Raw genomic sequence first — 12,361 nt, 5'->3', positions numbered from 1 at the left:
CTTCTCTTTGAAAATACTCCTATATAAATGAGAGTCTTTTCAACAAACTTCAAAACGAACAATTCAAATCCAATTGATTGTTTGAATTATATACTTATTAAATAATAATCAAAAATTATTATCCTTAACCAATAAATTAACTAAATTTAAACCCTATTTTATTATAAGTTTGCTTTGAAAACTGTTAATAGTTACCCATTCTCCTTAAATTTACTTTAGCGAAAAAACACAATTCCAAGTTGAACGAAAGAGACAAATAATTAGGACCGAATATATTTTTTTTTTATTTACAGGTAACTAATCGGGGGGTTCGATACTTGGATGCGGTATTGTTATTTTTTATTTTTTATTTTTTATTTTTTATTTTTTATTTTTTATTTTTTATTTTTTATTTTTTATTTTAAGTCTTGGAAACTTAAACATTGCATTTACTCTAGAAGTACAAGAAGTGAATATAAATAAACTACCAATTGATTAATCATTTAATGAGTATTTATAGATCTATATACCCTTTATTATTATTGTTATTATCTACAGGAATTTTTCTAACATATAAATTAGTTATTTTCTATAATTATTTTTACAAGTACTAAGTGAGAGGCTACAAAAAATAAATGAAAATAAGTCGTTATCCGTCATTCAGGTATCTATCATTGTCATTAACAATAATTAATGATTACCATACTTCATTTCAATTTCATTTCTTTTCATCCTCCATTAACCATTTCCAAACCATTTCTCTTTTCTCCTTTGTATGAATTAAATGTTTCCCAGGATTTTTACCAAACAAGAAACATTCAAATCCCATTTTAAAACGAGACCACAATGTTGGTACTTCTTGAGCTGTATATTCTTTTGCTAATTTTCTATGCTTTGCAGATAATGATCCAGAATGATTATTTAACATTGATAGTCTTGTGACAGATCTTAAAGAGCGGAAGTTAGTTCTGGTTACCATAATTGCAATCACAAAGGAAAAGAATACAACACCGCCAAATCCTAAATTGCTTTCTTCAATAAAATTTTTTAGATTCATTCCATAAAATGCAGGTATTAGAGTCGCAACCGTGATCCCTAGCGTATATATTGTAACCTTTAATTCTAAAAGCATCAGCGAATTACGATTTGCATCTAACATAATATTAACAATTTCTTCAGTAGATTTAATATCTTGTAATAATGAACCTGACTGTTGAACAAATTCATCACATTGAGTGTAATATGTTTCTAATAACATTTCTAATTCTGCAAAATCGTCCTTTTCAGTTTTTTTATCTGTCAAATATAATCCTGCTAAATCGTCATCATTCTCAAGAATTTCATCCAAAACTTCTCTAATCAATAAAGATTTTTGATAAAATAAACTTAAATTTTTAGATTTAATCAATAAATCTCTTAATTTATCTCTATTCACTTCATTTTCTAACTCTGTTAAAATTTCACCACAAATCGATGAATGGATCTTTAATTCAGTCTCCAATGCACACATAATATTGATCAGTACACTTTCCAAAGCTTTATGTTCATATGCTTGAGAGATATTGGAATTTAAAAAACTCTGTTTATTCTTTGATGATAATTTAGATTCTAAATCATACATTAAAACACCTAATTTCATTGCAGCTGTTTGATTAGTTGTATCAAAAACATATAACTTATCCTTACTAATTAACGCTTTAATATACAACATATTAATGACAATACAGTTCTTCTTAACTAGAATTGTTGGAATGATATCGATCGAGGAAGCATCGATCTTCCTCAAATCTCTTGGATATAATTCATATTGCCTTAAGAATGACCATTTTGGAAATTTCTGTGAAACCGCTATAACATCACCTTTTCCATTAAACACAGTACATGAAACAAATGAATCATTTGGTGTAACTGGTTTTAATGATAGTAGTTGGCTATTCAATGGTGGTAACAATGATTTATTTTTAATTTGAAATTTAACTGAAGATACACTCAAAAGTCTTCTTTGCGTTATATGAGATAATGGTTTAAAATGCAAAATTTTAAGCATTTAAACAATATTATTAATATAATATCAAATATGAAAATATTAATATACTTAGATCTAGTCTCTATCAATTTATACCCTTCAACTATCTACAACTATAACAAATTAAAATGGATCAACTACAACTCTTAATACCTTGTCTTCGATGACTTTTAAACTTTTTAAAATTTCAATTTTCAGCCTTTAAATTTAATACATCACTATAGCCAAAAAAAGTATTCAAGAGATAAGGCAATAAGGACTAATAATTATTCGAATCTCATATACTAGAATATAAAACTGTATATCAAAATGGAAGATGGAATTTTAAAGTATAATGCTTAAAGTATATAATATTTTTTTTTTCTTGATTTATTTATTTTTTTTATTAATCTATTTATTTATATCTCAAATTTGGTTTAGTTTTAAGGTAAAAAAAAAATATTTGAAATTATTATTGAAAACCCAATACAATTATTGAAGAAGGGAAAGGGAATAAAAAAACACCAAGTCAAATTAAAATGATCATTGGTCCCTTTATATTAAATTAATCGATGTCTGTCTTTCTGTAGAAATGATAATTAATGCCGATTAGATCAATCAAAAAATTTTCTTGTCTTTGAAGGGCCAAATAACTCTAATCTAATTGCAGGCAATGCTTCTTCACTTAACAATTTCAATCTTTCCTCTAAAGTATTGTCAATTTCTATTTTGCCATTTAAATCAGACACGATAACACCACCTATTAAAGTCTCGTCAAGATAAGAATCCTTTAAAATTGTAATTTTAATTTTTCTATTTGAAGATTTTTCGAATTCATCTTCAATTTCTTTTGTCAATTTGTTTAGTAGATCGCAATCTGATTTTTTAGCTTTAACAATGACATTTGATTCCAATAACTTCATTGCAGCTTCTAAAATTAAAGATTTTAAAACTTTTGAATATTTATTTTTATCATTTGTAACCTTAATTAAATCTTTTTTAGTCTTTTCAAAAATCTCATCCAATAACTTTTCCCTTTCAGACAATAAATTCAATCTATACTTATTCTTAATAGTTGATTTAGTAATTTGTTGTTTTAAAATAGATTTTTTCATTTTATCATTAAAATTATTATCAATGTTATTAATTTCTTTTCTTAAAATTTCATTCTTTTCAATTTCATATTCCTGATCAGCCTTTAACATAATCTCTTTACCCTTTTCATCAGCTTCTTTCTTAATAAAAGCTTGCATTTTCAACAATTCATCATTGACTTGATTTGGTGTCAAAGAAGTAATAGCAGACATAATAACAATATTATTTATATTTTCTCTTCTTTACTTTGTTTTTACAGATAAGTGTATATCCCCCCTTTGGTTAGCAGATAATTGGGAACCAATACAATATCAATCAGTTACAATATTCAAGAACCAATTGAACCACCTAATAATAAACAATGATTAATGACTACACCTTTAAATATATACCTAAGAATACAATACATACTTAAATTAAAGATTGATTAAATTGAATAAATTGAATAAATTGTTGCAATTTTCAATTTTAAAGAGATATATTAATGTTGCACACACAGTATATTGCAATAATGTAATACTATACTGTACAATACAATATCATTACGTACATAGAACGAACACAACAGCTCAGTATGTTTTTCCCACCTAAATTTATCCTGTTTCGAAGAACCGTACCAAGAGTAAGGACAATAGCAAGAGCAAGAGCAAGAGCAAGAGGAAAAGCAACAGTGCTCGTATATGATGACTAGTCAGCTGATCATCCACATCCACATCCACATCGATATTTCTCACGTGATACAATTAGTCTTTCTTTTCTCCTCCAATACGAACAAATCTGATTTGATTTGATTTAACTTCACTTCACTTCACTTAATCAACCGAATCAGACAATTTGCCTTTTTCCTTTAGGTTGTTTTGTTTCCCTTCCGCTCTTTCTCTCTGTGTGTGCGCTTGTGTATCCCGCTTTTTATCGTAGGTTTTTGTGGCATTTTACTCTTTTTTTTTTTTTTTTTTATTTTTTGTTTTTGTGTTTCTCTTTCTCTCTTTATTTATATTTTATATGTTTGTTTACACAAAAACATTCTCTGTTATATATATATATATATATATATATATAAATACAATCCACCTCTTTTGTACTTTTAAAAGCTTTTGCCACCCAACACCACTCAATTGAACTACAATAAAACAGAACCAAGGCAATCCAAAACAATAACAAACTACCTGTTCATGCCATTTTAACCATATCACCAAATGTTACAATTTACAAGCTTAAACGCTTGTAAAATTTACATTAATAAACTATTACCAAGAGTACGACAGAACACTCATACCTTTATTTCTCAATTGCATACCGATGTTGCTAACAAAAATATTCATACACATTTTAGTGAACCTCCAAGGATTAACCCAGTGGGTATACAATATTTAAGCAATTCTTTACATAATCAAGTCTTTGGTGATGCAAAGACTAATTTTAATAATAATAATACAAGCAACAACGATTTAATACAAAAAAAAAATTTAATCGAATATTCAAAACTATTGTTGAAAAATCATAATTTATTAAATAAGAAAACATTGATTACAAATCCAATTGATTTCCAAATTCCAAACAGATCTGGTAATTCACTAGATGAACATTTTCAAAAAATTGGGAATTTTGCATCAGAACCATTCAAATCCATGTGCAATGATAAATTTACCGATATTATCGCAAAACCAAAACAATGGATATTACAAAAAGGTTGGACAAGATATGCTCCTGGTGAACCTCCAAAAATTGTAGATCAACCGTTAGAAGATACTTTAGTTTTCGACGTGGAAACTTTATATAATATTTCAAATTATCCTACTTTGGCTGTAGCTTTATCACAAAACGCTTGGTACCTTTGGTGCTCTCCATATATTTGCAATAATAATGACCCAATTGAAAATGAGAAACCTGAACATCTAATACCGTTAAATAATTCGAACTCAAATAAAGTAATTATTGGTCACAACATCTCCTATGATAGAGCAAGAGTTTTAAATGAATACAATTTCCATAAATCAAACTCTTTTTATTTAGATACTCAATCTTTGCATGTCGCATCTTCAGGTTTATGTTCAAGACAACGACCAACTTTTATTAAAAATAAAAAATTTAAAGAAAAAGACGAAAATAATGACTATGATGATATAGATCCATTAGATCAAAATTTAATTTTAGAAAATCCTTGGTTAGACCATTCTTCAATGAATTCATTAAGTGACGTAGCATTATTTCATTGTGAAATAAAATTAGATAAATCACAGAGAAATTATTTCAGCACTCTAGATAAAAATTTAATTATCGAAAATTTCCAATCATTAGCAGATTATTGTGCAAAAGATGTAGAAGTAACAAGTAAAGTATTCGATAAAGTTTATCCCTTATTTATAGAAAAATGCCCCCATCCAATTTCATTTGGGGCTTTAAGGTTTTTGTCAAATTGTATTTTACCAACAAATCTAAAAGACTGGAAAAATTATATCACTAATTCTGAAAATATTTATCAAAACTCGAAAAATTTAATCGAAGATAAAATTATCAATATAATTAATGAAATTATAGTATTAAAAGATGATGCAAACATGAAATCGATTATTAAGGAAGATCCCTGGCTAAGACAACTAAATTGGCTAATAAAACCAGTTAAATATTCAAAGAAAAACGGCAATCCTTCAATAAAAAAGTTGCCTGGATATCCAGAATGGTATAGAACACTATTTCCAAGATCAGACTCCACAAAACCAAATATTTCAATTAAATCAAGAATAATCCCACTTTTATTTAAATTATCTTGGGAAGGATACCCTGTTATTTGGACTAAGAAAGACGGATGGTGTTTTTCAGTTCCAGTAGATTCAATTGAAAATTTCAAATCAAAAAATTATACCTTGGCATCAGATGATACAATTAAAGAATACTTTGATGATTTGAAAATTTTAGAAGTCGAAATTAATGACAATACAACACTATTTAAAATTCCGCACCCAAATGGTTCTAAATTCAATTGTACTAATTTATTATCAAAATATTATATTCACTTTTTTGAAAAGAATGTTTTGACTTCAGAATCAAAATATGCTTTACAGCATTACAAATCAACGCATCTGGGTCTTATTGGATGTCAACAAGGGAAAGAATAATGACACAATTCGTTGTACCCAAGTACTTATTTCCAAATCAATTCAAGGATCTGAATAAAGGCAAATCTGTAAATTCTAAATCTCATGATGATGGCAATTTAGCAATAATCATTCCTGGAATTATTCCAATGGGGACAATTACGAGGAGAGCTGTGGAAAAAACTTGGCTTACAGCATCAAATGCCAAAAAAAATAGGATCGGCTCTGAACTTAAAACTAAAGTAAAAGCACCTGAAGGATACTGCTTTGTAGGTGCTGATGTTGACAGTGAAGAATTATGGATTGCATCATTGGTAGGTGACTCAGTTTTTAACATTCATGGTGGTACTGCAATTGGATGGATGTGTTTAGAAGGTACCAAGAATGAGGGAACTGATTTACACACTAAAACGGCTAAAATCTTAGGTTGTACTCGTAACGAAGCAAAAATATTCAATTATGGTAGAATCTATGGTGCTGGTGTAAAATTCGCTGCTCAATTATTGAAGAATTTCAATCCTTCCTTGAGTGATGAAGAGGCTAGTAAATTGGCTAAAAGTTTATATGACAATACTAAAGGACAGTCAAAAACATCTAAAACATTTAAAAAATTTTGGTATGGAGGCTCAGAGTCTATTTTATTTAATAGGCTGGAAAGTATCGCCAACCAAGATGAACCTAAAACTCCTGTTCTAGGTTGTGGTATTACAGAATCGTTAAAGAAAAAGAATTTGAAGAAAAATTCTTTTTTACCTTCAAGAATCAATTGGACGATTCAGTCATCCGGAGTAGATTATTTGCATTTACTATGTTGCTCAATGCATTATTTAATTGAAAAATATCATATTGATGCAAGATTGTGCATTTCGATTCATGATGAAATCCGATATTTAGTAGCAGACAAGGATAAATATAGAGCAGCTATGGCATTACAAATTAGTAATCTGTGGACTAGAGCTATTTTCTGTGAACAAATGGGAATTGAAGATTTGCCTCAAAATTGTGCATTCTTTTCTGCTATTGATATTGACAATGTAATGAGAAAGGAAGTCGATATGAATTGTATAACACCTTCTAATCCAGATCCAATTCCATTTGGAGAATCTTTAGATATTAACAAACTGTTAGAGATGCCCGACAGTAAGTTAGAGAACCCTGATTCATCGATAGACCTATCGAACTATTCGTATACACCGAGAGAGACCGTATTTTCACAATATGATCGAGCTTACACAACAGAATTTTGGGACTGCTATTTAAAAATGCAGGTTCTTGATTCCAAGTGGAAAGTTGCACAAGTTGAGGAAGAATATACAAAACGACTGCGAATGAAAGAATTATCTGATACAAAACATGACAATAACGAATATGGATTATTGGAATATATAAAGGATAACAAGGTAGGAAAATGCCCAATATCGAAGGATAGGGAACATGAATCACCTAGACAAGTTGATGATGTATTTGTACGACATCGACAAAAGGTTTTACATTATGAGAAAGATACTCCTATAATTGAAACTGTCTATTTGCATGGGAAAGAAAAAGATAATCCACCACTTGTTCTAGATCCATATGTCATGAACTCATATGATTTGCATCGTTCAATGTCAAAAATCCCAACTGATTTCGACTCTAAATACATTGAAAATAGCAATAAATTGGAAATTCCATCAGAAAATAAATACAGTCATTCGACTTTTTTGAATGATAAATTACGCACAGATAATTACGAAACCCTGAAAACTTCGAATGCTACTAAGTCAAGATTGAAAAGAAAATATAACCGCGTTTATGGAGGCAAAAAAGCATTTGATGCCTTCCATGAATGTATAGGTGAGTCAAAAGAATTTGCTTTAAATAAGCAAATCGAGCTTTTAAAAATTAAACCTGATGATATCATTAATGATGTTTTAAACGAACCAATTGGTACCGCTACGATTGAGACCAAGCAACATAAGAGAAACGCCAAATTGATTCTCGGAACTCCAATAAAGAATAATAATAATAATAGTAATAAGTCAAATGACGAAAAAAGATCAATAAATTCAAGGACATTAAATACAAAATCAATATATGAAGAAACTAGAACTATTACAGAAAAATAATACATACCTTTCAAATTCAAAGTTAGGAACAATTAATTAACATTCTAAGAGACTTTAAACTGCATTTTAACAACAATTGTATTATAGAATTAATGAGCAGTGGTGATATCCTACTGTCAATTATTTATTCATTATATTTATACACATATATATACATTACACATTTTTTTGCATTTACTACAATACATGTTCATTTACAAATTGAATTGATTTCTTGTATGAATGTCACCACATCAACTATGGGTTTGGGTGACGTCTTTAAATATTTCTAATGACTCTGTTGTAGTCAGTTTAGATGTTAAGAATTGTTCAACCAACTTCCGTTTCAGGATTGGATCAAGAATTTCTATGTTGTTCTCCTTTTTTGATTCACCAATTGGTAGTTGTAGTTGTAGTTGAGTTTTATTGGGGTTCTCATACCGATCATTCTTGATAATTATTTTAGTATGATTATAATTTGCAATATCTAGTTCATTTGAGGATTCATTAGGAATTGAATTTTTCAACAATGTAGATGTCTCTTTCTCTCTAGCAAGTAACATTTTTAATGCCACACCTTTCCCTGTTTGTAAATTATTTGTACTTGCAAGGTCCAAATCATCTAACTTTTGTTGCTTATCACCAGACTTTTCAATATCTTCGTATAATTGCTTTTGATGTTTATAGGATTCAGTGATAAATTCTTCTTCTGTTGCATCATTAGTAGAATCTTCTTTGGTCAATTCTCTTTCTAATTTCAATTTTTTTGATTTCATGTATAACTTATCTTCATCTCTCTGTCTCTTGGATTCCAATAGTTCATTGATATAACTAGATTTCGTTGCATGAGTTGATGAAGGTACTATGATATCCTTGGAAAAATCAACCTGAGATTCGACAGAAGCATCTGTGCTTAACTTTTTAGATTTAGCACTTTTTTCCTTTATATACTGATTGAAATCATCATTACCATCACTATCACTATCGTTATTACCATCACCAAAGAGCAAGTTCTTCTTTTTAACCTGTTTCTTTCTACACTTTTTAGCCATAGTTGTTAACTAATCATTTGATCTAATATTGTCAAAGCTATCTTCTCCTTTCTTTAAACAGGTTTTTTTCTTTTTAAATAATCCTTTGATTCACCTCACTTCCACTAAATGGAACCACTAACCATCTATACCAGCACCCAAATATCCATCATATACTCTTCAAATAAACCTTTCAATTCCAAACCATCTCTTCTTAATACATCATCTTCTGTTCTATCAGTTCCCTCAGTAACCTTTTTTCTTTAAAAATTACGCAATTGAATGAAAACTATAAAGGACAATTCCAATACTTTTTAAAAATCGTTGTTTAAAGGTTGTTAGATTCTATTAAACTGAAAAAATAGGAGAAGTAAGCAATAATAGGCATCCAGGATATTGAGATTGTACTTTTACAGGAGCTGGTATTGCTAGTTTGATTATTGTTGTTTTTAAGGAATATATTGGTTAAAATTGTGGCTCTTTAATATTATCATTGATACTAGTCCTTTATTTTTATTCCTTGGTTAAAATTGGGAAAGAACAATGTCATTTGATTGGTTAAATATTCCAGGCATCGAGAATGGCAGGTTGAATACTGATGTTGCTCATGGTGAAGATGGTTCATCACCGCCTCCTTCAGTTTCGTTTGATTTTGGAGTCTCTAACACTACCGGTAGTGCTGTTAACCAAATAGATGACGTACCTGGGAATTTACAAGTTCCGGACACTCTTCATAGTTCGAAACCTAATATTACAATGGAGACTTCCCATAAGAGTTATAGCGATTCTCAACTTGCTTACAGGCAACCTTCTTCGAATGTGAATGATAAGAATGTTAATAACCCATATACACTTCAAGAGAGTGCTTCTAATAGATCAGATACTGGTACTGAATACAAGGAAAGTAAGGAAGAATTGCAGGTTCCTTTGTCCTTGTCCAGAACCCAACTTTCAATAGAAGAAGTTAAAACTTATTTGAGGTGGTATAATTATATTATTGCTAAAACTCATAATAAGTTGGTTAGACTATATGATGTTTTCAAATTCTTGATCAATTTTAGAATTACACAGGAATTGGAAGGCCGTATTGGTTATATCTTTAGAACTTGTAAAAATTCTCTAAATATTGGCCAGTTTTTCGCTGTTATTAGACTAATTTCATTTTATTTAACCACTGGAAAGCTACCGAATAGAACAATGATTTTACAAAGAGCAACAATCCCAAAGCCTCGTCCTATATTATGTACTGATAATAATGCTGAGGTTTATGAAGAGATTGAAGAAGAAGCGCCAGAAAGTGCAGGTGTAGACTTTGATGCATTTACTTCTTTATTGTTAACTGGTCATAAAACAAAAAAACGTGTCAGACGTGTAATAAGAGCATCTTCGTTAAGCAAAAGAGTAAGGTTTTCAGAAAATATAACGTTCCAAGAGGCTTCTAGAGATGAAAATGGTATACAGCATGTCGAACCACAGCATGAGACGAATGATGAAAATATTACTAAGAATCAAGGCCCCTTAGATTTAACATTGCCAATGGATCAATTATTGAAACAAATGGAAAAACAAAAACCAACAAACAGTGGTTTAATATCAAGCTTGCCTACTGAGCAACAGGAAACTGAAGAAGAAAAGGCTGTATTGGAAGATATGAAAGATTCCTTATCACATTTCAAACAAATACAAACAGTAGATTCTGCCTCTTTAATGGGATTGCCTCAGTTTTCTCAGGAAAATATGGGCGGTAACGTAATGAATACGCCTTCTAGCATCAATCAATCGCCATTACAACCTCTGAAGCCAACTGCAACTGGTTCTGGTAACCATTTATTTCGTCAGGAGTACAACCGTAACTTAGCATCTAGTCCTGCTTTAACCGATTCACAGAATGCCATGCAACCTTTGAAACCTACTGCTACTGGATCAGCCAACTATTTGGTTCGTAGTCATTTTGAACCTGCACAGGCTCTAGAAAATAATCAACAGTTTTCCCAACAAATAGAAACTCCAAGTATTAGTATAACAAATACAAGCATGGGCTCTGGTTCTCAACCAATAGCTAACAATAGTAATGGTATACAAGCTTTACAGCCTACTGCAACTGGATCAACGAATCAACTATTGAAGCAAAACATTAACCCAATCTCTTCCAATAATAATTCCAGCCAAATGCAAAATGGAGAGCTTTATTCTTCACCTCAACATACTGGCCAATTTCCAGCCCCAACTGGTGGTATGGGTCTATCACCCCAACATAGTTCCCAACATTCAATGCCACAGATACGTCAACTACAAGCACAACATAGTGCACAACCTATGATACAACAATCAAGAATTTCACCATCCATATCTATTCAGGGTCCAAGATTAAACCAATTGCAACCACAGCACAGTGCACCCCATCTCCCTTCACAACAAAATGTGTACTCCAACTATCAATCTGTCCAGCAACTTCATTCGCGCAATAATATAAACAGTGTGAATAGTATGAACAGCATGAACAACATGAGCAACATGAGCAACATGAGCAACATGAATAACATGAACAACATGAACAACATGAACAACATGAACAATTCTAACAATATGAATAATATGAATAATATGAATAATATGAATAATATGAACAGTATGAACAATATACACAGCATGAATAATCCGAACGGTATGAGCAACATTCAACAAAACCTATTATCTAATCCCACTCCAGCCAGCAACTATTTCAATTCACTATTGTCTCATACACCATCACCTTCAGGAAGTAACTTGAATTTAGCCAGTAATACGGGGATAAATCAACAAATGTTACAACCACAACCTATGCAGATGCAAATGGCACAAAATAATCAGTATAGTTCAAATTTCAATAACATTCGTCAATTTTCCCCTCAGCATTCACCACTTCAATCACAACAACAGCAACAGCAGCAGCAGCAAAGTGTCCACCAGCCGCAACAACAGCAATTCAACCAGACACTTCAACAGTATGGAAACTCTCAAGCTCGTGTGCCATCTCTCCAAGGTGACATTTTAGGTGACCTTCAATCTTGCAACAACAAGTGGAAATTT

The 12,361-nt window shown here is 30.5% G+C and overlaps 4 protein-coding genes and 1 further gene across 4 annotated transcripts, besides 2 other annotated features; 2 read left to right on the top strand and 3 right to left on the bottom strand.

Moving 5' to 3' along the window:
- Window positions 1-697: 697 nt before the first annotated feature.
- Window positions 698-2,026, bottom strand: MRS2 (Mrs2p; the record flags this gene model as incomplete). Its single annotated transcript, XM_001642906.1, has 1 exon — window positions 698-2,026. One exon carries the CDS (start codon window positions 2,024-2,026, stop codon window positions 698-700), a length of 1,329 nt encoding a protein of 442 aa, XP_001642956.1.
- Window positions 2,027-2,598: 572 nt separating this feature from the next.
- Window positions 2,599-3,291, bottom strand: VMA4 (H(+)-transporting V1 sector ATPase subunit E; the record flags this gene model as incomplete). The annotated part of the gene is made up of 1 exon (XM_001642905.1): window positions 2,599-3,291. The coding sequence occupies one exon, from the start codon at window positions 3,289-3,291 to the stop codon at window positions 2,599-2,601; it is 693 nt and encodes a 230-aa protein (XP_001642955.1).
- Window positions 3,292-4,275: 984 nt separating this feature from the next.
- Window positions 4,276-6,192: a sequence feature (similar to hypothetical protein; correction of possible frameshift sequencing error~similar to Saccharomyces cerevisiae MIP1 (YOR330C)).
- Window positions 4,276-8,282, top strand: Kpol_1071p3 (the record flags this gene model as incomplete).
- Window positions 6,195-8,282: a sequence feature (similar to hypothetical protein; correction of possible frameshift sequencing error~similar to Saccharomyces cerevisiae MIP1 (YOR330C)).
- A 233-nt stretch (window positions 8,283-8,515) lies between these two features.
- Kpol_1071p2 (uncharacterized protein) lies at window positions 8,516-9,313 on the bottom strand (the record flags this gene model as incomplete). Its single annotated transcript, XM_001642904.1, has 1 exon — window positions 8,516-9,313. One exon carries the CDS (start codon window positions 9,311-9,313, stop codon window positions 8,516-8,518), a length of 798 nt encoding a protein of 265 aa, XP_001642954.1.
- Window positions 9,314-9,835: 522 nt separating this feature from the next.
- SCD5 (Scd5p) lies at window positions 9,836-12,361 on the top strand (the record flags this gene model as incomplete). The annotated part of the gene is made up of 1 exon (XM_001642903.1): window positions 9,836-12,361. A coding segment is annotated over one exon (2,526 nt), but the record flags the coding sequence as incomplete, so codon positions are not given.

This window comes from Vanderwaltozyma polyspora, genomic scaffold, assembly GCF_000150035.1.
Source record: "Vanderwaltozyma polyspora DSM 70294 KpolScaffold1071 genomic scaffold, whole genome shotgun sequence".
NCBI classification, from domain to species: Eukaryota; Fungi; Ascomycota; class Saccharomycetes; order Saccharomycetales; family Saccharomycetaceae; genus Vanderwaltozyma; species Vanderwaltozyma polyspora.
This window is presented reverse-complemented; position numbering and strand designations above follow the sequence as displayed.